General features: G+C 41.9%; 3 protein-coding genes across 4 annotated transcripts; all 3 read left to right on the top strand.

The window, feature by feature from the left end:
* LOC308288551 (uncharacterized protein) lies at positions 1-27,978 on the top strand. 2 transcript variants are annotated; one of them, XM_080730015.1, is made up of 8 exons: positions 1-175; positions 6,320-6,395; positions 14,481-14,604; positions 15,758-15,818; positions 16,660-16,729; positions 23,524-23,613; positions 24,419-24,496; positions 26,420-27,978. In XM_080730015.1, the coding sequence occupies exons 3-8, from the start codon at positions 14,486-14,488 to the stop codon at positions 26,908-26,910; spliced, it is 909 nt and encodes a 302-aa protein (XP_080586141.1). In that variant the 5' UTR covers positions 1-175; positions 6,320-6,395; positions 14,481-14,485; the 3' UTR covers positions 26,911-27,978. The 2 variants fall into 2 exon arrangements, with proteins under 2 accessions (XP_080586141.1, XP_080586142.1); XM_080730016.1 differs by lacking the exon at positions 6,320-6,395.
* On the top strand, positions 17,870-20,317 carry LOC308289015 (uncharacterized protein). The gene has a single exon (XM_080730523.1). It carries the CDS (start codon positions 19,119-19,121, stop codon positions 20,307-20,309), a length of 1,191 nt encoding a protein of 396 aa, XP_080586649.1. The 5' UTR covers positions 17,870-19,118; the 3' UTR covers positions 20,310-20,317.
* LOC308289016 (uncharacterized protein) lies at positions 21,394-23,356 on the top strand. The gene has a single exon (XM_080730524.1). The coding sequence runs from the start codon at positions 21,408-21,410 to the stop codon at positions 22,596-22,598; it is 1,191 nt and encodes a 396-aa protein (XP_080586650.1). The 5' UTR covers positions 21,394-21,407; the 3' UTR covers positions 22,599-23,356.

The following is a 27,978-nucleotide window of genomic DNA, read 5'->3' on the forward strand; positions in this document are numbered from 1 at the left end:
GAGAGAGGCAAGATAGGTAAACAACAGAGAGCGATAGAGAGAGAAAGGAGGGAGGGAGGAGAGGCAATAAGGTGGAGAAAACAGGGTGAAGAAAGGGCAAGAGAAGGAGTGCTGAGTGGTGACAGCTGTGGGACCATATGGAGACTTGAAGATCTTTGTCTGACCCCTCAGTACTGTGAGTATCATCTAATGCAGTGTTTCTCAAACTTTAACATTTCACGGTCTCATTTGTACAGTACACTGTCAGAGTTACAGACTTGTATGGGTCCATTTAGACCTCCCTAAAGGAACCCACAGAGTCCCTGGCTGGAATCCACATTTAGAAACATTGTTCTATGTAGTTTAGTGTTTTGTGTAGTTTGTGTGGACTTGTCCAAGTATATGCATTTTTATGTGTATATGTCTGTCTATTTAATATCATCATACTGTGTGTATTACACACTAAACTAATTGAGTTCCAATGTACTTCTGTCTCTTTTTAATAATCCTTTGCCACCGTGCAGCATTGTAAGTCAACTGGAATACTGCTAGAAAAACATTTATTTGAAATATGTTTATTTTGTTGCAGGCTTGTACTCTATCTCAAATAATACATCCTATCTCTATCTTTCCTTCTGTTGGTGCCCCTGTCTGTCTGTCATTACCCCCCCCCCCCCCCCTCCCCTCTCTCCCTGTTTCTATCTGCCCTTCTGCATTTAATACTATATACTTTATCTTGACTCGATCTGTCCACCAGTATCACAGCTGGGTCATGGTTGGCTGCGGTCCACTGGCCAAGGGTGAAGTGACAGTTAGCGCTAGTAGTGGGTGTTGTTGTCTGATAAACATGTTACAGTCCAGTGAACTTATCTGAGGCAACTCTTCAGTGAAGAGATATTTGCCACTGTTTACGTCCTGTTGAGTTTTCATGTGAGGTCTACTGTTCTTCTTTTCAGTAGACTGTAGCTGTTTGAATTATAAGGCTATGACAGCATGTGATGACATGCCAGAAGATCCCCATCATTTATGAAACAATAACATCTAATGTCTAACATCTTCAGCCCAGGCCTAACCTTTCAACCCATTTAACTCTTCTGCACTATCAGAGTTAAAGGTTCAATTTAGTTTAATCGGTAGAAGATAACAGCAAGGTTAATTTATGCATCACAAATTAGCATCAATTAGGCTTAACACTGTCATCTAATACTCTGTGGTGAACATGCCCTGACCTTTGCAGAACTACCGTACAAGTTCACAACATCTCACATCGTCAAACACATCATAAGCTTATAGATCGGTTATTTTCCGCAAAGAGCTTTGAGGGAAATAGTAATAATAATAATAATAATAAACTTTATTTGTATAGCACCTTTCATACAAAGAATTGCAGCTCAAAGTGCTTCACAGGAAAAAAGAAAAGATGGTACACATGAAAAATGGTACACATGATTTATAATAAAATGATTAGCATAAAGATAAAAGAAAATCTAAAATCAGAAGACACAAAACAATACTTGAAATACCTAATAAAAGCTCTACCATAATACCGAACATTTCCATGATGGTATAAAACACAATTAGATCAAATGTGGCTAAAGGCAAGTGTAAAAAAGTGTGTCTTAAGCTGTGTTTTAAAGCTATCTACTGTGGGGGCCTGTCTAAGGGAGACTGGAAGTTTATTCCAGGCGGTCGGCCCATAGAAACAGAATGCAGCTTTGCCAAATTTTTGGTAAGTCATTGTTGGCACCTCGAGCAGGTCCGTGTTAGAAGACCTGAGGGGGCGATTAGGAACATATTTAGACAGGCATTCAGAGAGGTACAAAGGTGCCAGGCCATTTAAAGCTTTATACACAAGTAAAAGAATTTTAAAATCAATCCGGAAAGATACTGGAAGCCAATGTAGCGAGGCTAAAACTGGCGTGATATGATCTCTCATCCTAGTTTTTGTAAGCACTCTGGCTGCCGCATTTTGGACGAGCTGCAGTCTATCAGTTGATTTCTTTGGCAGGCCAGAAAAGAGAGCATTGCAATAATCTAATCGCGAAAAGACAAATGCGTTGATTAGTGTTTTTGCATCATCTAGTGACAAATAAGATCTGATTCGAGCGATATTTCTTAAGTGAAAAAAGCCAACCCTGGTGACATTGTTAATATGTGTATTAAAACTCAATTCATCATCAATGATAACCCCAAGGTTCTTTACTGACGTGTTATTTTCTTTTACCAGACTGCCTAGTTTCGTTATCATTGATTCTTTTTGCTCATTTGAGCCGATTACGAGTATTTCTGTTTTGTCCTCGTTTAACTTCAAAAAGTTTTCATTCATCCAATTTTTTATACTGGACAGACATGCCAACATTGGGTCTAGGGCACGGGGCTCATCTGGAGCTACAGAAAGATATAATTGGGTGTCGTCAGCATAAAAATGAAAATTGACCCCATGAGCAGTGATGAGTTCTCCTAACGGTAGAATATAAAGAGAAAATAAAAGGGGGCCCAGGATTGAGCCCTGTGGAATACCAGAGGATATGCTATGTTTGTCCGACTCAAAGTCAGCTAGAGTGACAGAATAGCTTCTATTTTTCAAGTATGAGCTAAACCAAGATAGGGCCGTACCAGAAAGGCCTATCCAGTGTTTCAGGCGTAGGATTAAAATTGAGTGGTCGATTGTGTCGAACGCCGCCGTTAAGTCCAAGAGTAGGAGAACGGATACCTGTTTGAGGTCAGCAGCCACTCTAAGGTCATTGATTACTTTCAGGAGGGCTGTCTCGGTACTATGTCCCTTCCTAAATCCTGATTGAAATTTATTGTGAATCTTATTGTTTTGCAAAAAAGTATCTAGTTGGAGAATAATAGTTTTTTCAATTACCTTACCTAGAAAGGGTAGATTTGAGATGGGTCTATAGTTTCCTAGTATAGAGGGATCAAGATTAGGTTTTTTAAGTAAGGGCCTGACTATAGCAGCCTTCAGTGTGTCTGGGAAGACACCTGAGTGCAGGGAGCAGTTTACAATTTCTAAAATATCACCAATGACACTATCTAAGACCTCCTTTAGAAAGGGGGTGGGGATTGCATCCAGGGAGCAAGAGCTGGATGACATCTGTGATATTGTTTTCCTAAGTTGGTCTTCATCAATTTCAAGGAACGAATTCAGGCTCCCCCTGGATTCATCTGTATGGACTGTACGCCCATGCAGGGAGTTTGTGCTGGTGGTTATCACAGTGTTTGCACTGGCATTATTAGAGATACCAGCTCTAATGTTACTGATTTTATTATTGAAAAATATTGCAAAATATTGCAAAGTAGTGGACCTATTATAGAGCTCTGGGGGACTTACAGTAACGGTTCTGTTTTGTTTATCCATGTGAAGAGAGCAGCACTGCCAGAGTTGGTGGTTCTATTCCTGAAGGGACACCCATGACAAAAAATGTCTAAATGCATAATACAGAAGACATTGAATGTATTCGCATTATCATGTGTTGCTGTGTTAGGATTAAATGGCTAACTTTCCATGAAAGTTCTAAGGGTTTAAATCGAGAGCTGTTTCTTTAAACAGCTCAAACAGCAGGGCTGTGTGCTGTTTGTTCTGCAGGACTGTCAATGTGTAAACTTCTAACAAGACGACAAACCCTGCTCTCACCGTTATTAGACTATACTGCTTATACCTCATGATAAATAGACCACTGAGAAATATCCGGAATGAGAGATGTTGTCTTATTGCTGGTTTATTTGCAAATCAACTCCTTTTACTAAACTAAAGGCTTTGTGACGTTGGCTAGTTTTTATGTTTTTGCTATCTGTACAAACCAAAGTTTAAATGGACAATGACACATAGTGACACAGGTATTGGTCCTTTAAGAAGGATGTGCTCGGGTAATTATGACAGTTGCACTAACAAGTGTTTACAGTAGAAGCCCTAAGGCATCAGCCCTGTGAAACCGGCTCACTTCAAACTAGGGAGGAGAATTCATATGGCGTGTTCGGAAGAAAAGAAACTGCAGGTCTTATTGCTCAGGGGGATGGAAAGAGGGAGGGAGGCAGGAAGTGAATGTACAGGAGAGGGAGAGGAGGATGGGGGAGATGGATGGTGACAGACAGAGAGACAGAGAGAGAAAGAAGATGGAGAGAGGGGGAGAGAAAGAGAGAGCAGTAGAGAAAGAAACAGAGAGGAAGAGGCGACAGAGAAAATTCTTGTTTGAAAGATTGTTTCATTTGAAATGAGCTATTTGAACAGCGCCCTTCTACCGTTTGTCTCCAAATTATAATAAATAACAAGTCTAGTTTGCTTCAAGGCAGGGTGGAGAAACACACATTTAGAGAGAGGGACCAAGGAAAATATTTCAGCATGTTTTTTAAGAGACGGATAACGTAAATATAACTTTATCAAGTCAAGCTTGATACCAATCATACTGTTCTGCTCTAGCTGCTCTTGGCTCGTTGACAAGTCAAACTGACCCGTTGTACCATGATCTTCTGTACCTGTAACCTCAGCCTGACCCAGTACCGCTTTTATTAAATTGATTTACAAGCTTTTGATTTCATGCCAGGTTTAACTAGTGTAAACTCTGATTACTCAGGGTAGACATATTGAAGTCTGGCAGTGAATGTGCAAAATAAGTGAAAGAATAATTATTAGAAATAAAAATGCTATTTTATTTACTATTTTATTTATCCAGGGCAGGTCTTTACTGAGCATGGATGGTCTTGTTCAGCATCAGCATCAACTTTCTTAAAATGTACACACATCTGTATGCTGAAACAATTGTTGGATTCTGGCTTGTTGTTGATTCTGTCTTGTTGTATTTTATTATTTATTTTGTTGCTGTTATGTGTTGTTTGTCCCAAGTATATGTCCTTGTTATGTGTACACATAAACAATGACAAAAATATATTAAATAGATCTATTGTTTTCATTAAAATAGAGCTTCCGAAATCAGTTAGTCTGATATACTATTTTGCATATACTGAATAATTCTGTCCAGTTGTTTCATATTTAGTCCACTGCCACCTCTGGAGCAGCTGGAGGTTGCTTCAGTGGTGCCTTGCTCAAAAGCCATTTGATGGTATTTGTAGAAGGAGTAAAGTATGTTAGACATTTCCCCCACCCTGATTTATTGGTGAGATTGCAACATGAAATGGGACATCAATGAATGGTCGATTCATTCCCCATGTGAGCAATGTACCGTAGCAGGCCTGACCTTACCTTGGTGGGGAATTCTGGCCTGACCCATGGCATATTCTCTGTTCCTTTCCAATGCCCTTGCATAACTCTTGACACATTTAATAATCACATATCCATCTTTCTGATTGAACTTATCCATGTTACAAAAACGCCTTTTTGGTTGTCTCTGTGAAGTTTCGTCATGAATGTATTTTTTAGGGGAAAAGGAAGGGAAGTCTGATGAAGGAGGACAGTCTGCACACTGGTTAAGCCCCATAAGTTTATTGCTGGTCAACATTTCGATCTTAAGATCTTCATCATGTCCTGATGAAGATCTATTAAGATCGAAACGTTGACCAGCAATAAACTTATGGAGCTTAACCAGTGTGCAGAATCTATATGTCCTTCTTCATGATTCTGCTTGTCTAGCACCTGGGCCACGGATGTTTGTGCACTACTTTCTTCATAAGTCTGATGAAGGCCCACATAGGTCGAAAGAAACGTCATGATCTATTAATAATACATATTTTTCTACTGGAGCTACGAACAGTTTGCGGACTTCCCTTCTTTTCCAGTAGACTATATGTATTTTTGGTTCAGCATCTGTAAATTTTAGTTTCTTCCCTTTGGACATTATAATGTTTATTTTTTACGCTTTAGTTATATATTTCAATTACTACACCTGATCACTTTCATCTTGGTTCATTGAAGTGTGCTTTACATATAACTCTGACAAGTGTTTGCAGCTGCATTAGCAGGATTATGGAGAATGGGTGTTCCCTGTATTTGACCACACATAAAGAAAATACATTTTGTACTATGGTCAAATATGAATCAGCCACAAATATCCTGTTGGTGTCAGTAATACATACATTCAAAGAGAAAAAACTATTCAAGATTTTACATTTGTAGGAAGACAGGAAGAAAGAGAGTATTTTAGATAGCAATAGTGAGAGAGAAACTGACAGCTAGTGACAGAGTGCTAAGGTCTATGGCCTTAGCATGCATGATTCACCCCCACACAAACAAATATTTAACTTGTGGGTGATGTGGTTTCTGTGTGGAAATAAACATTCTTATTATTATTATTCATAAAAGGACAGAGAGAAAGAGAGAGCGAGTCAAGCAAAGGATAGAGTTTCAGAAATGAGTTCATTGATGTTATATTTTGCATTACAGTTGTCCTACAAGACGATGACAGCTGCCTGAGACATCTGCATCTTGGTTTATATTCACACACGCACAGAACAGAAAGGTAACATATACAATCTAATTTGTCATTTCGTTACATTATCGTTCTGTTTTCTACCTTTGCATTATTTACAATTACAAGATGTGCATCAGCCATAAATAAGTACATAGCAAGTAGCCTATAATAAGATCAGGGTTTACAATATAATTATAACTTTTATATTTTATAGTTACTGTTAAAGGACCACTTCATCCAAATTCAACCTATCTTCATATAATAATGGTCCTCACTAATGCTTGTTATAAAATGGTACCGTTTTGTCTACTTGGTCTCAGAGGACGGCTGTGGACAGTTCAGAGACCCACCTACCAGTCAATATATACAAAAGTGCTCTCAATATATTTGTTCTGTAAGGGAAATATTTAGCTATTTTCTGCTATCTTAAGTAAGAGATAATAGTTACTTTAAAACACAGGCTGCCTATACTATTTATGTATTGATTTATTGATTTAAAGACAGAGTGACCAATTATTCTCTCTGCGGGGTGTGCAGCCCTGCCCTGGTGCTTAAGAAACAGCCAACACCCAGTAAAGACCAAATGTGTGGTGACGCACTAGGTCAACACTTGTAAAAGTCTGTCTTCTAGAGTCTCATCTAGCTTCAAGAAAATGTGCCTACTTTCTCTTTGTGACAATGTATGATTTAGAAAGTCTTGATTTATTGGAGAGTATACAACATCTACTATTTCATTTGATCCTTGTTTTGTCTGATAACAAATTATTTTTCTAGCTTTATCCCTGTCATAATAACACACTTTACATTTCTGAAAACAAAGAAAGTCAACTTAGTAAGTTAGAAAGTTAGTTAAGAGCATTGAAGTTAAAAGTGACTCGACTGTCTGACCTGCAAGGTAGCAACATTCTATTCTTCCATTTGTTTAATTCCCAATATGGTTATACATCACGTGGCTCATGTCCAACTTTGAATTTTTTTGTTTATTTTGGTGTGAGATGTTAAAATTTGAAATAGCCTGCGGTAAACATTTGTAATGTCGCTGTATGCATGGAATTTGAACTCGACACCATGAAACTAAGATAAAATAGAAAAACGTACAGAAGACTGAGTTCAGAAAAAGGGTCGTTCCTCCTTCCTAACAATGCAGTAAGTATTGGTGCTCAAAGTGTGCATGTAGAAAAGATAACAGAAGCATGAGGTATTATGTACAGCACGTGCTAATGAAGGTTTACTCTGAGGCTGTAAACGTTTTGTCATTCATATGAAGTGTTCAGCCACGCCATCTGCAAATGTACATGTACATCATTAGTCATGTTAGCATTCCTTCTCACGTGCTACAGTATGTGGTGATGCACACAAACATGCCATGCATTCATTCAATCTTTTTTCTTTGTTCTTTCTTATTTGGTTCGTTCATTCTCTCTATCCATCGACCTTCTCTCACTCTGTGTTAATGCTTTCCCTCTAAAGCCTCGATCAGAGTCTGCGGTGAAGAGCTATCCACCGCAAATTTTAGGTGGAAAGCTTTCCACCTCAAGTCAGAAAATAAGTGAAGGCCATCATAGTCAGTCACGGTGGAGCCGAGTCACGTGAGGCACGAAGCAAGATGGCCGCACGGCACTGAGCGCTGAAAAACTTTCCTCTTTTTTATATATTTTCCGACTCATAGACCACCAGTTTTTCAACTTTGACACGCTTAAGGAACCAAGTTCACACTATGGAACAGATCAGCGACCCATTTGCTCCGAAAAAGCAAGATTCAGACGGAGGACAGCAGCATGCTAGCGTTTTACCAATGGACCTAGCTAAGCTAATACAACAAACAATTGAAACGCAGATGGCATCGTGGCAGGGTAGGGTGAATTCCACCGTGAAAGATGCAATTGGGCAAGCTCTAGACCCCATTCAGAAGAGTTTGACAGAGAATGGTGATATGCTCAAAGCACTGAAGGGACAACTGAGGGCTCAGACTAAAAAGTTTGACACGCTGTCGACCAGAGTGGATGGCCTGGAGGTGGACGTGCGTAAAGGCGAGAAGAACCACGATGCCTACCTTGCCGAGATGTCCAGGATTCAGATGAAACTTAATATGTTGGAAGATCGTTCAAGATTAAATAATGTCCGCTTGGTCAATTTGCCAATTGGAGCAGAAGGTGAGGATGCGAGAGGCTATCTCCAGAAAATGTTGCCCAAATGGATTCCAACCCTAAAGAGCCTGCGTAATGCTGTGGTGACAGTGGATAAGGCGCACAGAATCTTTTCCAATAGAAAGTCGGGACCACGAACGATGATCTTCAGGCTTCTTCACTTCCCCGACAGGCAGGCGATCCTGGATGGAGCTCGGAAAGCTAAACCGACTCTCCCTGATGGAACCAAGCTTCTTTTCTTTGCAGACTATAGCCCTGGTACTACCAAGGCACGCCGTGCATTCCAAGAAACCCGTTCCAGATTGTGGCAACTAGGCATCGAGACGCGCCTCGTCTACCCAGCCGTTTTAAAGCTGACTTTCAACGGCAAGAAGATGACGTTTGAATCGGCGGAGGAGGCGAGGGCAATCCTGGATCCACGCGAGGTTGGAGACACATCGCCACCGAGGGACCGAGCGCCGGGGGAGGAGGACATCGCCGACGTAGAAGGAGAGGATGAGGGACCGTCGTCCCCCAATGCGTAATGGAGAGGAGCTGCTGCCCGTTAGCTGATGCGTAAAGGAGACTGGGTGAGCTGTATCTAACCACGCGATTGGAAAGAGAATAGACATGGGCAAATGAACAGATGGGGGTCCTTATGGGCTCTATATTGTTTAATTTTAGTTTTGTTTTTTATTTGTATTATCATCTTTATTTTTGTTATTATTTTCTGGTTTGAGAAGACCGAGGCTATTTAATAAGGACATTGACATTCATATAGATTTTAACATAGACTAGTAAAAGGACGAGGATAAATGCCGTCAGTATTATTATTTTTAAATCATTTTCGTTATTTGGATAATAAGTGAGACAGCCTCGGGGATTGCTACACAAGCTCACGGTTAAATGCCGTCCGTTTTATTATTTTAGTAACTAATAGCTTTATCCTTATATACATTTTCTTTTGTTTTTCTCTTTTCTTTTTGGGTGTGTGTTACTTGGACAAGGAGACAAGTTGGTGTAACTTTTGTGTTTGACTGCGGCTCTGGTCTGCAGCGTCGGGGGGAGCTGGAAGGCTCCCTCTGTCGATGTGGACCGGAGCCGCGGTTTTGACTTAAACAGTATCTCGAGGACAGTATGGGAGTTTTGACTCCGGTGCTGTTTTCGTTCATTTTTTCAATTGTACATCGGGGTGGTCGTCATGTGGTTACTCTTAAGGGACAATCAGTTATGTGTGTTAATAATGATCACAAGATCTGAACAGAGCTTAGATAGGAACACATAAGGATGCTCTGTTTTTGTGTTATCCTTACTTTCTTTATTTACTATTTGGGGCAATGTTTAACAGACTAGCATGCTTGGTTACATAATGGGGGTTTCTGAATCAGATTATTAGAATTTCCGCGATCCGTACGTTGTATGGAAGTTCGCGGCCCTTCGGGCCGCTCACATCTAGAGTACGTGCCTCAATGGGGAATTAAAGTTATGCTTAGACAGGGTTAAGTGGGTGATTTGAGGATGTTTTCTGGACACGTTTCCAAGCATGCTGGATATTCTTAATTATTTCCATTGTTCTTATTGTTTTATACAATGTATGTCTGTGGGTAACTTCTACTGTATGATTATAAGGGGAGGGGACATAAGGGGTTCAGTGTCAGACATTGCTAAGTGTTGCTCACTGATGTTACATAGTCAGGGGAGGGGGGAGGGGGGTAGTAGGAGAATACTGAATAGAGGGAGGGGGAGGGGGGTGGGGGGAAGGGCTCCTCCAAATGCCACTAATTATTCGCAGCAGGTACAGGGAAAGTTAGAATCCTTTAATATTTTATCATTTAATGTCAGAGGTTTAAATACTCCACAAAAACGTTCAAAGGTCCTAGATTATTTGCGCAGGAAGAAAATTGACATCGCAATGTTGCAAGAAACGCATCTCAAACTGGAAGACACCCCCAGAATGCAAAATCGATTCTATAAATCAGTAGTGGCCTCTTCGGATGGTTCACGTACAAAAGGGGTGATGATACTAACGAAACGCAACATTAATATAACGTTTGATAAAATAGGTTCTGATAAGAAGGGTCGATTAGCATACAGTTGTACATCCATCCAAGGTAAAAAAGTTGCCTTTGTCAGCATTTATGCTCCAACCAATTTTGAGGCAGACTTTTTCCCCTCAATTACTGCAGAGCTGCTGAAGCTAAATGACTATCAGTTATATATTGGCGGAGATATGAATGCAGTGATTGATAGTAAATTGGACAAATCCTCTACGAATCTGGTGGGTCCTCAAGATTCTGCGTCCAAATCGTTAAAAAGTTTCATAAAAGATCTAAATTTAGTTGATGTATGGAGAATGCATAACCCCTTGGTGAAGGACTACACCTATTTTTCTCCTCGACACAAAAGCTTCAGTCGTATTGACTATATTTTAATTTCATCTGGCCTGCTAACCTCGGTGCATCCGGTTGAATTCTTACCTAGGCTGCTGTCGGATCATAGCCCCATATTGTCGTCATTTAATTACGCAAATGTTAAAAACAAAGCGTCCAGATGGAGGTTTAATTGTACTTTGTTGAAAAATGAGGAATACATTACGCAACTGAAATCTAAAGTGACCGAGTTTATTTCCATAAACAAAGATAGTGTTACTGATTTGACTGTAGTCTGGGCGACGGTCAAAGGTTTCATTAGAAGTAATGCAATCTGGTTTAGTTCACATTTGCATAAGACCCGCCTACAAAACATTACTCGATTAGAACAACAATGTAAAGACTTAGAGGATCTACTTGAGGGGAACTACACCAGTTCAACCGAAAATGAGCTCAAGACTAAGCAGGCAGAATTAAACGATTTATTAAGACGCAGGGCAGAATACATGATTCATATTACTAAACATAAATATTATGCAGAGGGAAGTAGACCTAGTCATTTGTTAGCGTTAACGCTTAAACGTCAAGAAGCCAAAAGGGCTATCCCATCCATTAGATGTGTCAATAGGGGTTTAGTGTCCTCAACAGAGGATATAAATGATACATTTAAGAATTATTTTAGAGAGCTTTACACAGGGGGCAGAGTTCCTACAGAAGAGGACTTTACAGGATTTTTTGAAGAGTTAGACCTTCCTAGCTTAACAACAGAGGAGTCAGAAAAATTGGATGCGCCTATTTCGTTAGAGGAATTACTCAAAGCTGTGAAGGATACTAACAAGGGCCGTACTCCTGGCATTGATGGCATTCCAGTAGAGCTGTATCTAGAACTATGGGAGGTCATTGGCTCACTATGGTTGGAAACATTGAACTATGCGATTGAAAAGGGCTTTTTTCACAGAGATTTGAACACAGCTTTGATTACACTTATCCCAAAACCTGGAAAGGACCACTTGGAATGTGCAAATTACAGGCCTATATCATTGATTAATGCTGATTTAAAAATATTTTCTAAAGTTCTAGCCAGCAGGCTTGAGACAGTCATTGGGAAACTAATTAGTCCAGATCAGACTGGTTTTTTAAAGGGCCGTCTCGCCGCTGATAATGTTCGAAGACTCCTCCACATTCTGGGTGCATCAGGCAAGATCCCAAGGGGGTGTGGCCTATTGTTTGTTGACGCGGAGAAGGCCTTTGATAGGCTGGAGTTTCCCTATCTTTGGAAGGTGTTGGAGAAATTCAAATTTGGGGAAAATTTTATTAAAATGATTCAGACTTTATATGCTAATCCATCAGCCCGGGTGAATGTTGGAGGAGGTTTTTCAGAACTGTTTGATATAAAGCGCGGAGTTCGCCAAGGAGATCCAATTTCCCCTTTAATGTTTAATTTATCCATTGAACCTATGGCGCAACTGATTAGGAGCTGTGTTCGAATCTCCCCTATTACTGTAGGTGCAACATCGCATTCTATTTCTCTTTACGCAGATGATACGTTGGTGTACATGGCAGAGGTGCAACAATCGCTCCCAATAGTGTTAGAATTACTGGAGAGGTTTGGATACTTTTCGGGTTACAAGGTTAATCTATCAAAATCTGCTTTAATGCTTGTGAATGTGGACAGAAACGAAGTTGTCATCCCTCCTCAGATTGTTGTGGCAGATGAAGTGACCTATTTGGGTATTAAAATAAGTACATCACTATCAACTATAGCTAAAACAAATTTCACTTTGGTTTCTAAGAAAATTGAAGATGATATCAATAGATGGAAGCATCTACCTTCATCGGTACCAGCTCGTATAGCGGTGGTTAAAATGAATATCTTGCCCCGTGTGAATTTTGTTAGTTCAATGATCCCATTGGCACCCCCTATGGGCTATTGGAAGAAGCTGGATACCTTATTGAGGAAATATGTTTGGAACAACAAAAAGCCGAGCATTAAGTGGTCAGTACTTCAGTACAGGAAACCTGAGGGGGGATGGGCATGTCCAAATTTCAAATTGTATCATTGGTCGTTTGTGTTGAGAAGTCTTAATGTTTGGATGGAAGATGGTAATGACTCATCATGGAAAGATTTAGAAAGAGAACTACTAAACCAGACTAAAATGAAGGATTTCCTCCTAATGGGTATTTCTACTAAGAAATGTAACTTGTACTATGGTCCAATCTTTACATGTCTACTTCAGGTGTTTAGAGCAGTAGAGAAATTTATAGGATTTGAAAGTAAATGGTGTAAATCTTCTCCGCTATGGAATAACAATAACATACTGTCTGGAGGGAGACCTTTTACTAATAGGAATTGGGAAGAGAAGGGCATTAGGACTCTTCAAGATATCAATGGGTTGAATAATATCCTTGACTTTCGAGACCTCATCACAAGATATGGTATTGATAGGAATTCCCTGTTCTTTTATTTTAGAGTGAGATCTGCTTGCAGAGCCTATAGTGTTCCCTGGGGTGCAGAACTAAAAGACCATCCCATTCTTTATTGGTTTCATAGAGCTCCTAAAAGAATTGTGTCATACTTGTATGATCATCTAAATTCTCAGAAATGTTCTCCCTCAGCTGGAATGACGGCCTGGAATAGTGATATAACAGATGTGGGACTAGAATTGGACTGGGATGCTATTTGGGATAATGTGGCTGGGGCATCGAAAAACCCAAATCATCAGTACATACATTTCAAGTTTTGTCACAGAGCCTATGTAACACCCAGAATCAGGCATCGAATGGGATTGGCACCAAACCCATACTGCACTTTCTGTGCCCCGGGAACATTGGGCTCATTTGTTCATATGGTATGGGAATGTCCGGGAATCTCTGAGTTTTGGGGAAAGGTCATACGGACTATATCGGACCTGACAGAAGTACAGTTTCCAGTAGACCCATTTGTGCACCTTTTGAATGATGATTCTAAACTACATCTTAGGGAAAAGACCCGGAAAGTTTGGCTTGCGGGTCTGACTGCAGCCAAAAAGATTATCGTTCAGAGATGGAATCCTCCTCATGACATTTCAGAGACACATTGGCTGAGGAGTTTTCTGGATATTTCTTATCTCGAGCTTTCCTCTGCAAGGATCAATCAGGCACAACAAGGAACACTGACATTGTGGACGGACTTGATAATGGAACTGAAAAACCTGCTGAATAGATAATTCTATGGATCGAATATGTGAATTGTACGTGGACAATGGAGGGGTGGGTTGGGAGGGGGCATTGATATTGAAGTTGATTATTTCTTGTAAATTGTTGTTGTTGTTATTGTTTTTTATATATTGTGGAAAACAATAAAAAATTTAATGACAAAAAAAATAGTCAGTCACGGTGAAGTCCTATTCACCGTGACTGACTGGTCCAGGTCGACCAATCAGTGAACGGGGTGAAGAGCCTATCTGTCTGAAAGTAAAAACAGAGAGATGTGTCGGGACTCGCGGTGGAAAGCTCTTCACCGCGAGGAATGACGTAACGCTGTAGTTTCATGACTCAAAAAGACTACACCGCCCGCGGAGCCGACTCTGATCGAGGCTTCACTATATTCTCTTTTCTCCCACCCATACTCTCTCTCTGTCTCTCTCTCTCTCTCTCAGAGGTCATGACGTTGGTAGGACGTGAGGTCATGGAGGTTCTCTCTCCAGATGCTGGTGTCCTCTGTCTCCTCATCATAGTTATCCTTTCCATATTGCTCTCCACTCTCTGCTTGGACTGTGGCAGGTCAGTAACACACACACACACACACACACACACACACACACACACACACACACACACACACACACACACACACACACACACACACACACTACTGCTGTTGTATCCTACTGGCTCACCTACCAGTGAGGAGCCCCCAAAGGGAGGATGTCGTAGAAGCCTTTGTCCCTCCCTGCTGACAGGTGCCTCCCCAGCCCGCAGAAGCACGTGCAGTGACAAATATCGCCCTCCCCACCCGGCTTCCTTCCCCGAACACAAGTCAATTGTGTTCGTACTCGACAAAGCCGGATGCACCTCAATGGATTTGAAGCCACAACCTCCATGGTGGTGGGCAGGGACTTCTACCACTGCACCATCCGAGTCCAGTTAATCAGTTAAATACCGGTGTCCATGATACATCTTTCTTCAAAATATTGTGGTGTTTATGTTAATATATTCAGAACTACAGATCTACATATCGTGAGCATAACTCAAACATACATACCTAAATGTTTTATACATTTTCATGTGTGTGTGTGTGTGTGTGTGTGTGTGTGTGTGTGTGTGTGTGTGTGTGTGTGTGTGTGTGTGCGTGCGTGCGTGCGTGCGTGCGTGCGTGCGTGCGTGCGTGCGTGCGTGCATCTGTGTGTTATGCACAGTGTGTTGTTATGATAAACATGATGCAGTTACATGTATCTGCCTGAAGATGGCACTATCACACAAGACCTCAGTTCCACAGAAGGCTATAAAATATAGTGCTTTTAATTCAGAGCCTGCTGTCGCCTGGACCTAACTGTATGAGGGGCCAAGACAGGGTTTTGACAGGGTTGTTAACAAAATAACTTTAATAGAAGCAAATCTGCACTTCGGAAAGTCACAAAGAAAAGTTTGGTTTCGGAGAGACTATGGACAGGCCTTGTATGTACTCCTGTATACGTCCAGTGTGTGTAACTTGGCCTGCATGACACGGTGACATAAATACTTCTGTTGTTTATCCACTTCCCCCACACAAATCAAAGTTGATTCAACACTTTTGACAGCAAGAGAAAAAGAAATCTCTCTCACAGAGCCACATCAAATCAGCACTGCCTAACATCAGCTAGGGCCTACTTGGCTAGATGTGATTGATCAGTCATTGTTTGAAAATGTCTAATTGTCTTTCTGATGTCTCTTCCAGGCGTTCCTTTGAGCTGCGAGATCCTGACGTGGAGAGGAACCCCTCCACACTCGTCAGAGTGGTGAGACTAAATACTTCATACTGTTGATGTCACCAATCGACCAAGAAAATAACTTATTTTTCCTATCCACCTGTTTCCGCGGGAGTTTACTGGAGATTATTTGGACCTGTTTGGACCGCACTTCCGGTTTAACAGCAGACATACAAGCTCACCTGCTCACGTCGCGTCACTGATGCAACCATTGTGAGCTTGTAAATCAGCTCGGCTGCGGCGCCGGAAGCTCGGTACAGCGTCTGCGCAATGCACTATGGGGCGTTGGAAAGTCGACCTTTTTCCAGAGCACTGCTGTGTGCCTACGCTTGACACCACAGTTATGGTTGCCTCTCTGAGAATTCGGTCTATGGTTTGCAAAAGGAAACCTCTCAGTAATTAAAAAGTTAGTTTAAATCAACTCAAAGTTTAGAACATTGTGACAATAAGTTGCTATAGTCAACTTTTTCTTGAAAAACGGACGCTAAAATAAAAATAATGTCGAAAATATTTTATAAAAAAGATTAAGCTACACATATGTGTTTCTATTCAAAAATTACCTCAAAAAGCTTAAAATAATGATAAAATAATCATTTTGGCCATTGTCAGTCTGACTTTGTTTAAATCCCTCTTCTATTCTTTTATATGGATTGACGAATTTCAAAACTTGGATAACCCCAAATAGCTAAAGTAGCAAATCTACAAGCCCACAGTGCGTTGCATCATGACACATTGTGAGCTTGGACAACTGTTATTTTCAGCATTTGACCTATGACAAGTGGCTTAACAAACAAAGATGGATGACAGAGAATTGGGTGTGATTCCATTGGTTTATACTGCAGGTATTGATGATGCTGATATTGATTTGTAGGTGAAGCTGGAGGAAGCCATGGCAGCCAGAGTGAACCCCATGATCCACGAGATCCAAAACGACGAGATGGGTCAGTCTGTTCCAAGAGTTCTATGGTTTTCTTTATTGTCAGTTGAAACTGAATCAGAATCAAGTGCCTCAGCAAGTACGTTTGCACATTTAAAGGGGTATTTCACTTTAAAAAAACAGTTTTTAATTTGCTTGATTAGATATTTAGATATTTGATGTAAATGTTACCAGGCCCTCCTCCAGGACTTCTCCCCATACACACCCATTGTAACTTCAAACTCCATTTTAACCAGGATAGATTAATCAAAAACATCCATTATGTTTTTCTGGTGATGCATACTACCCTCCTAATACGTGATCAGGCCGTGTTTTTTTGATAACTTTTCTCATTTATTAATAGTTTTTTGTCGTATTTTTTTTTCTTCATTTTCCCAAAGAATTATTAAAAATAAATGAAAAAAGTTATTGAAAAAAAAACAAAAAACATGGCCTGCTCACGTATTAGGAGGGTAGTATGAGTCACCAGAAATAATAATGGGTGTTTTTAATGAATCTATCATGGTTAAAATGGAGTTTGAAGTTACAATGGTTGTGTCTGGGGAGAGGCCCTGGGCCTGGAGGGCCTGATAATATTTACATCAAATATCTAAATATTGAATCAAGCAAATTAAAAACTGTTCAGAGTGTTCATAAAAGCCTGATTAGATGATAAAATGACCAAATGTTCTTTTGAAAGTGAAATATCCCTTTAAGGTATTTGACTTGGTTGATTATTTGACTTGGTTGATTTATTTCTAAACTCAATGCAATGAAGGTGCAGTACATGATACAGTTAGTATCAGGGTATAGTATAGTATAGTATAGTATAGTATAGTATAGTATAGTATAGTATAGTATAGTATAGTATAGTAAAGTATAGGGCATTAACGACTTGTGATTTTTGCAAGTCGACTCGACTCAGTAAAAGGTTGAGTTGAAGTCGACTTTATCGTTTGATGACGTCATCGTCATCACATCATGCAACCCCCCAATTATTTTGGGGGGTCCCCAGATGATGAACTTAATGTGCAACATTGTTTTCTCACTCAACTGTAAACAAACCAACATAAAGTTTAAGTGTATAGAGGGTATCTTCACATTTCTAAGTTGCCAATTTAAGGACGTTTTAATACCTCTAAAATGACAAATTAAACATTGTCCAAATTGTCAAATATATAGAAGCAGAAATTGTGAAAATAGCCGATCTACATGCTCACAACGTCTCGCAACGCGAAGCGTTGTGAGCATGTAGATCTGCTATTTTCACAATAGAACCATACCAAATGTAATGTAGCACTGTAATATTGGATCATTCCGTTCTTGACAATAAGCAATCCTACTGTTTGAATCTGCACACATGGAGCAAAAATAACGATTCCACTTCGACTTTCTCTGGTGGGAGTCGACTTGTGTAATGAAGTCGACTCAGTCGACTTGTCGACTTTTTTGTTAATGCCCTAGTATTGTATAGTATAGTATAGTATAGTATAGTATAGTATAGTATAGTATAGTATAGTATAGTATAGTACAGGTCAGGTTGCCTACCCAGGGCATGCACCCAATGCACCCAATTGGATAGTCATAGCCAATTGGTTATAGCCAATTGGAATGGAACCTGCGAAATATGACGGATCTTGATCACATGACTACAGAGATAATATGTAATGATTTGTGTTTGGTTTCTGAAGAAAATGTGAAATGGTGGAGAATCTAGTATCTTATCTTGGATTTCTGGGTCTTCATACGTGATTCCTAGTTGCTCTGGCTCAAAAGGCCTCTTTCAAAAGATTCCAGGATCTTTAGGACAAACCTGAGGGCAGACTGGTGGGGCATACACACTAACACGCAGAAACATACACAAACCATCTTATTCAAAGAACTAGATTCCACTTTGTCGGGGTACCAACTTGCGTCTTGTGTGCTCTTAGTCACTTTCCAAAGAAAACGACAAATCCGAGTCCGACCAGCAGAGCGCGCAAGTAGGGTGATGAGTGCTGTCTGTATGTACCATATGTGGGTGGCATGTCGTCGAGGTGCCAACTTGCGCTTTGTTATTTATATCAGGTCACGCATGTTGGTGGTGACGTCACTGAGAACGCTGCTCCATCATTGGCTAAAGACCCTGCCTTTGTACAGTCGGCCTGATACAGACAGCCGAATACAGACAGCACCGAACACTGTACTTGTGTGCTCTGCTGGCGCAAGTAATGATCAGAAATGTAAGTACTTGACCCAGCTAGCAATTCCATATTTGGATAAGGCTGACGTCAGCAATGAGCTCATTGGTAGCCTATATTAAGCATTTTTACGCAGCATTTGCTGCGTAAAAATGCTTTTCATACTATTCATACTTTTCAACTATAACTACTACGGTCCACAGCTGTTTACAGTAGTGGACCAATTGTGCAAACATGCAAATCTTTGTCAAGACCCTCACTGGCAAGACCATCACCCTGGAGGTTGAGCCAAGCGATACCATTGACAATGTTAAGGCCAAAATACAGGACAAGGAAGGAATTCCCCCTGACCAGCAGAGGTTGATCTTTGCTGGCAAACAACTGGAAGATGGCCGCACTCTTTCTGACTACAACATCCAGAAAGAATCCACCCTCCACCTTGTGCTGCGTCTTAGGGGAGGCATGCAGATCTTCGTCAAGACCCTCACCGGAAAAACCATCACCCTGGAAGTTGAGCCAAGCGATACCATTGACAACGTCAAGGCAAAAATACAGGACAAGGAAGGAATTCCCCCTGACCAGCAGAGGTTGATCTTTGCTGGCAAACAACTGGAAGATGGCCGCACCCTTTCTGACTACAACATCCAGAAAGAATCCACCCTCCACCTTGTGCTGCGTCTGAGGGGAGGCATGCAGATCTTCGTCAAGACCCTCACCGGAAAAACCATCACCCTGGAAGTTGAGCCAAGCGACACCATTGAGAATGTAAAGGCCAAAATACAGGACAAAGAAGGTATTCCCCCTGACCAGCAGAGACTGATCTTTGCGGGCAAACAACTGGAAGATGGCCGCACTCTTTCTGACTACAACATCCAGAAAGAATCCACCCTCCACCTTGTGCTGCGTCTGAGGGGAGGCATGCAGATCTTCGTCAAGACCCTCACCGGAAAAACCATCACCCTGGAAGTTGAGCCAAGTGATACCATTGACAACGTCAAGGCAAAAATACAGGACAAGGAAGGAATTCCCCCTGACCAACAGAGGCTGATCTTTGCTGGCAAACAACTGGAGGATGGCCGCACTCTTTCTGACTACAACATCCAGAAGGAATCCACCCTCCATCTTGTGTTGCGTCTGAGGGGAGGCATGCAGATCTTCGTCAAGACCCTCACTGGCAAGACGATCACCCTGGAGGTTGAGCCAAGCGACACCATTGAGAATGTAAAGGCCAAAATACAGGACAAAGAAGGTATTCCCCCTGACCAGCAGAGGCTGATCTTTGCGGGCAAACAACTGGAAGATGGCCGCACCCTTTCTGACTACAACATCCAGAAAGAATCCACCCTCCATCTTGTGTTGCGACTCAGGGGAGGCATGCAGATCTTCTTCCGAAATGCAGGACAAGGAACTTGGCATTCCACCTGACCAGGCCTTGAATCGATACCATTGAGAATGTCCGAGCCAATTAGGAAGGCATTCTCTCTGACCACAACATCCAAAAGTGGAAATAGAGGGCAGTAATGATTATTATTATTCAATAACATTAATTCTTTCTTTTTCCTTTTTTTTCTTTTTTTTACCAGCAATATGTATTTTATTTTCTTATTGTTTCCTTTAATTTTTTTTTCAACCTCAAGAGGGCCTAGCTAAGAAGGTAGCATACATACTTTTCATATATAAAAACAATATTAAAGCACAATTTCATCTATAGCCAATTGGAATGGAACCTGCGAAATATGACGGATCTTGATCACATGACTACAGAGATAATATGTAATGATTTGTGTTTGGTTTCTGAAGAAAATGTGAAATGGTGGAGAATCTAGTATCTTATCTTGGATTTCTGGGTCTTCATACGTGATTCCTAGTTGCTCTGGCTCAAAAGGCCTCTTTCAAAAGATTCCAGGATCTTTAGGACAAACCTGAGGGCAGACTGGTGGGGCATACACACTAACACGCAGAAACATACACAAACCATCTTATTCAAAGAACTAGATTCCACTTTGTCGGGGTACCAACTTGCGTCTTGTGTGCTCTTAGTCACTTTCCAAAGAAAACGACAAATCCGAGTCCGACCAGCAGAGCGCGCAAGTAGGGTGATGAGTGCTGTCTGTATGTACCATATGTGGGTGGCATGTCGTCGAGGTGCCAACTTGCGCTTTGTTATTTATATCAGGTCACGCATGTTGGTGGTGACGTCACTGAGAACGCTGCTCCATCATTGGCTAAAGACCCTGCCTTTGTACAGTCGGCCTGATACAGACAGCCGAATACAGACAGCACCGAACACTGTACTTGTGTGCTCTGCTGGCGCAAGTAATGATCAGAAATGTAAGTACTTGACCCAGCTAGCAATTCCATATTTGGATAAGGCTGACGTCAGCAATGAGCTCATTGGTAGCCTATATTAAGCATTTTTACGCAGCATTTGCTGCGTAAAAATGCTTTTCATACTATTCATACTTTTCAACTATTACTACTACGGTCCACAGCTGTTTACAGTAGTGGACCAATTGTGCAAACATGCAAATCTTTGTCAAGACCCTCACTGGCAAGACCATCACCCTGGAGGTTGAGCCAAGCGATACCATTGACAATGTTAAGGCCAAAATACAGGACAAGGAAGGAATTCCCCCTGACCAGCAGAGGTTGATCTTTGCTGGCAAACAACTGGAAGATGGCCGCACTCTTTCTGACTACAACATCCAGAAAGAATCCACCCTCCACCTTGTGCTGCGTCTTAGGGGAGGCATGCAGATCTTCGTCAAGACCCTCACCGGAAAAACCATCACCCTGGAAGTTGAGCCAAGCGATACCATTGACAACGTCAAGGCAAAAATACAGGACAAGGAAGGAATTCCCCCTGACCAGCAGAGGTTGATCTTTGCTGGCAAACAACTGGAAGATGGCCGCACCCTTTCTGACTACAACATCCAGAAAGAATCCACCCTCCACCTTGTGCTGCGTCTGAGGGGAGGCATGCAGATCTTCGTCAAGACCCTCACCGGAAAAACCATCACCCTGGAAGTTGAGCCAAGCGACACCATTGAGAATGTAAAGGCCAAAATACAGGACAAAGAAGGTATTCCCCCTGACCAGCAGAGACTGATCTTTGCGGGCAAACAACTGGAAGATGGCCGCACTCTTTCTGACTACAACATCCAGAAAGAATCCACCCTCCACCTTGTGCTGCGTCTGAGGGGAGGCATGCAGATCTTCGTCAAGACCCTCACCGGAAAAACCATCACCCTGGAAGTTGAGCCAAGTGATACCATTGACAACGTCAAGGCAAAAATACAGGACAAGGAAGGAATTCCCCCTGACCAACAGAGGCTGATCTTTGCTGGCAAACAACTGGAGGATGGCCGCACTCTTTCTGACTACAACATCCAGAAGGAATCCACCCTCCATCTTGTGTTGCGTCTGAGGGGAGGCATGCAGATCTTCGTCAAGACCCTCACTGGCAAGACGATCACCCTGGAGGTTGAGCCAAGCGACACCATTGAGAATGTAAAGGCCAAAATACAGGACAAAGAAGGTATTCCCCCTGACCAGCAGAGGCTGATCTTTGCGGGCAAACAACTGGAAGATGGCCGCACCCTTTCTGACTACAACATCCAGAAAGAATCCACCCTCCATCTTGTGTTGCGACTCAGGGGAGGCATGCAGATCTTCTTCCGAAATGCAGGACAAGGAACTTGGCATTCCACCTGACCAGGCCTTGAATCGATACCATTGAGAATGTCCGAGCCAATTAGGAAGGCATTCTCTCTGACCACAACATCCAAAAGTGGAAATAGAGGGCAGTAATGATTATTATTATTCAATAACATTAATTCTTTCTTTTTCCTTTTTTTTCTTTTTTTTACCAGCAATATGTATTTTATTTTCTTATTGTTTCCTTTAATTTTTTTTTCAACCTCAAGAGGGCCTAGCTAAGAAGGTAGCATACATACTTTTCATATATAAAAACAATATTAAAACACAATTTCATCTCATTACGCTTTTTTACATCGTGAAGGCCTGTCTGTCTGTGTCTGGTCCGACCGGACCGATCAGCACCAAGTTGTAGTTTTCCAGCAGGTAATTAAATGGCTGGAATCACTAGGAATCAGATTCTGTCAATTGAGCTTGGCCAATGGGATCCTGACCCCCCCATTTGTGCCAAGATGTACGCCATATCTAAGCCAGATGTATAGGTCACGCTTCAGTTTACCTTAGGGTCCGGACATTTTTTTGGGAACCGGACAAAGCCAGATGTAGGAGCTTTGCTCCTTCCAGGAGCACCGCTCAAGAATTCAGAATATATGTATTATATTCAGACCAAGTGAGTTTGGTGAAGGTATTTGAACTCAGCTGTAGACTAGAGATAGAGCTCCAGGTGTGATGCATCAAGCCATTTGTGAGTGTGAATTTCCACTAACAAAGACCACTCAACTGCACAGTGTTATGATGTAGGATGGATGTCTCAAGCTGGGGCCGGAGGGAGGATATGGGGGTTATGGGGGTAAGATGTGCTCAAGAACTTCTGGAGTGGAAATGGGACGTGTTTTAGGCGTGCGTGGTCATCGTTCCCGAACCTACAGTAGTAGTTATGAAGCTTCATTTATTGAGAGTATGTACTGTGTTTGTTTCTCAGAGAGCACTACATCTGCGGAGTCGGGCCTTGAGGACAACTCCACCTGGTATCAACCATGGAGGAGCCACCTGCAGTCACCAGAGAAATCAGGTTGTCTGTCTGTCTGTCTGTCTGTCTGTCTGTCTGTCTGGCTGCATGGATGGAGGATGGGTGAAAGGATGTCTTGTCTACTCTGGACGGACGGATGGATGGATGGATGGATGGCTGATTGTTTTTCTGAAAGTTTTTCCATTTGAACAAATGATTCTGTCTTGGTACTATACGTCTCATCATTCTGCCAATAGCTCAAGTGAAGTGTCCAAGAACCATCCTCCAGGGGCCAAAGGAACGGCGGGTTTGCTAAATTATACACTTTGGGGTCTTAATTGGGTCATAATATCTTGCGATGTGCTAGCGTCTCTGCTTTGTTTCCAAACAACAAATTTGAAAATGCCACAGATTGAAACATATTTAAACCCAGTGGGATATACCTCTTTTTCACTGATCACTGAAGCAACAACTTTGACCGGTTTTAGAAAAGAAAATAATTTCATGTCTGCGGTCGGTTGTTCTGTTACACAACCTGTCTCCTCCCCCATTTCTTCTCACCAACAACAAGTAGCTATTCTTGCGCTTGTATTTCCGAGAGCAGAGGGACTGGCCGTCTTCTAGTGTGGACAGGAATGCAGTCGTGGTATTTGGGTGTAGCAGGAAGATTTCATCGCTGACTGACCTTTGGCTCTGGAGGATGAATGAACAGATAGATGGTTTACAGTAGAAGGGTATCAATTAGAACCTCCCCTGAGGAGGGGACAGGACAGGGTTTCACTGTGTGTGTGTGTGTGTGTGTGTGTGTGTGTGTGTGTGTGTGTGTGTGTGTGTGTGTGTGTGTGTGTGTGTGTGTGCGCAACTACAGTTGTGGAGCAGATTGGTAATGGGAGTCCTGGAGCTGTGAAAATGAGAAGCTCCTCACCTCCAACTGACACCGATATAGGTACACACACACACACACACACACACACACACACACACACACACACACACACACACACACACACACACACACACACACACACACACACACACACACACACACACACACACACACACTCAGCCAATACACTTCGGCAGGGGTGTCGCACCAAATTCTGGGCCCTGGGTGCATTAACTATTGAAAAATCGCACCTGTGCGAAGTGAGCAGTGCAAACACTAATGAGGAGGGGGAGTATGACAAACTATGACATCACCGTCAATATATATATATATATTATATATAAGTCATATTTAGATTCTTCGAATGAGAGAAAGAGGAAGACGGAGAAGGAGATCAGCTAGCTCAAGGCCAAGACCAAGACCTAAGAAGTTTTTCAAAGGCTGTTTATTTGTATTTTAAGCTTATATTAGCTGCCTGCCATCTATAACCTGTGAAATTATCCACAGTCTGTCTACAAGTGTGGTGATACAATTTTGAAACTCAAATTCAATGGTCTGTTCAGTTTGATCAATTCATAACATCAACGGTAGATATTTTTTGGCTAAAGCCAACCAATCAGAGGTATCTGTGCCTCGATCCGTGTTTATGACACCATACTATTTTTTTCGGCCTAAACGCGTTCTAAATCAGGGTAAACCAATCGGAAGCCTCTGTGCCTATGACATCATGGACAAATCAACAAAATCGAAGTGTTTCATTGGTCTGGCTAACTCATGTCATCATCATTAGTGACATCATCATTTTGTAACAAAAAGCGGGGCATAGGAGCGGTTTGCACCGCTCAAAAATAGCAGATCTACAAGCTCGCAGCACGGCACTCGGTGCCGCGCTGCGAGCTTGTATATCTGCTAAAATCTTGAAGATTTGTGAGTCTTTGAATATTTCAAATCTTTCAAACGTTTTTTAGAAAAAGCTCTGTTTCTTTGTCAGTGATGCTCAAATATTTTCATGTCAAGGACCCCCAAAATGATATGTATGATGGGGGTACGTACCGTACCCCCATCTCAAAATATTTTGTTCCAGGGATCAGAATCAAAATCTGAGTTACAGATGTTTGCTTAAAAAATATATATATATTCAAAGATTTGCGCACATTTTCACGACTTTTCAAAAATAGCAGATCTACAAGTGCCACGCTGCGAGCTTGTATTTCTGCTATTTTTCAATAGCTAAAGTATAAAATAATTCCAGGCCCCTCAACCTTGTGCCCTAGTAACCCAGTCCCCCCCCCCCTTGTGATGCCTTGATAGGTTGATAGGTATTCCTGTGCGTGTTATATATCTGTATATACCCATCTTTTCTTGTGGATGTGTCTAGGTGTGTATCTCTTTAGCACACATACTGGAACCACTTTAACCATTGTTTTATGCATTTTTGCAAATCTTATTTCTTGATTCTTTTTAAAAGTGAGCATTTGTAACTCAAAGATTTGCTTCTGGGGGGTCCCTGGAACAATGTATTTTAAAATGGGGGTCCACGGCCAAATACATCCGTCCTTGACATGAGAACCACTGATTTAGAAGATGGATTTAGAAGACATTTATAGAATCGTGTTAAGATATTCAAAGACTTGCACAAATGTTCATGCTTTTTCTCGAAGTGCGGCACTCGGTGCCGCGCTGTGAGCTTGCAGATCTGCTATTTGCCAGACCCATGAAATGGGTAGGCCTACATAAGCAAATGTCGGTCTGTCCGGGTTTTCTATATAAAGGGTATATATGATGATGACATGATGATGACATGCCTATAAAAGGCATGATGTCATAAATGATGATGACAGACAGGGGGTCTGGCACAACCAGGTTGACCTGGTCTAGTTTTTAATAGACTTAGGTAAAGCATAAATTAATGGTTCAAGTAATAATGCGTAACGATGTGTTCCAACATGCCTCTCATTGAGCTCCAACCCTCTCTTCCTCCAGAGCCTTTAACCACGGTGAAAGTGGCTGAGCCTCACCTTCTTTCCTCGCTTCCGCCATCCACCACCACCTTCACCAGCACCCTGGACCCAGAGGGTCCCCATCAGGAGACCCTCGGCTCTGGGGTAGGACAGAACCAGGGACCCTGGGCTCCTCTGGAGGTGCAGCCCCAGCACATCTATGACATCATCAGGGAAAAGGAGGAGAGTGTCGGAGGAGGAGGAGGAGGAGGAAACCCCCCGGCAGAGATGGAAATTTCATCCCAAGAACCGGACCCCGACTCGAAGGCCAATCATGAGCCGGTTCAGTCGTCGGTAGAGGAGGCACAGGAGTGGAGTGACAGGGAATGGAACCCAATGTATGCTAGGGTGAGCAAGAAGTCTGATCGCCCGTCCCCGCCTCCCATCCCTCCCCCGGATGACAAGGAGAAAGCACAAGATGTGGAAGAGCAAGAAGTTTCACCTCCGCTACCCGAGAAGAGTTTAGTGGAGTGATAAAGGAGTCTCATCATGCTTTACAGAAAATTCCTGAGTGTTCATTTAGTGTTCATTTAGCTAAACAGGCAAACTGACACCAGTTTTCGTATTTTCAGGAGGGGAGAAGGACATAGCTGCTGCACAATGACTAGAATTTAAATGACACTCAGTATTTTGCAGTGTACTGCAGTGCATACTATACTTACTATACAGTGCTATTTTTTTTCTTTTAAACTTTTATCCCACGATTTTCTTAACCCATTTTTCACCCGGTGTCAATTATCTAATGTAATCCTGGGCGCTACACTCCCTCTGCCAACCTGGGGAGACAACAGACTGACCTCACGCTTCCTTCTATGCATGAGCAGTCCAAGTTGCTTCTTTTCACCTGACAGGGGGGAGTTTCCCCAGTTGGACATATAGCGTGTGGAAGGAACATGTTATTCCACCCAGTTCCTTTCCCTTCCATCAGGCACCCCGGCCATGTTCTGGGAGGGAAGCCAGACGGGGAGGCCAATCATGTTGCTGTGCTAGTGACTCCTGTCCTATGGCTGGGGAGCAGCCTCGCCTCGGGGATGAGTAGGAAAGAGGTGCTGGGTCCTCCCGGCGGGCGGATATCACTGGCATGTGAGCCATTAGGGTACCATAGCAGTGGCAGAACACAGAAATGTGTGGTAACAGAAATGTGTGGGAGGATTCATTGGCATAACCACTAAATTAGGGTCAAATTGGCTACTCTATTAAAACATATTCATGTATGGGTCACCCCACCAGAACTAATGCTGACTCTTAAGGTTGAGATATATATATATATATATATACATTTCATTGCAATTCTAATAGTTGTCATGACTATTGAAAAGCAAACGCTCAAAACACAAGAGCAAATGTCGTCTTTCTGCATATACAAGTATGTCGCACAAATAAGTGTTTGTGAGATGTTTGCAACATTCATAAGCCAAATAAATAGATAGGTATTTTTAACTCGGGACCACCAGAGTATAGTTGATACTTGAGCCACATGTTATTGTCTATCCATAGCTTTGGACATTATGTTGTAAATAAACATAACCATTTAAGATCTTC

Source organism: Nannobrachium achirus (genome assembly GCF_963921795.1).
Source record: "Nannobrachium achirus genome assembly, chromosome: 7".
Lineage (NCBI taxonomy): Eukaryota > Metazoa > Chordata > Actinopteri > Myctophiformes > Myctophidae > Nannobrachium > Nannobrachium achirus.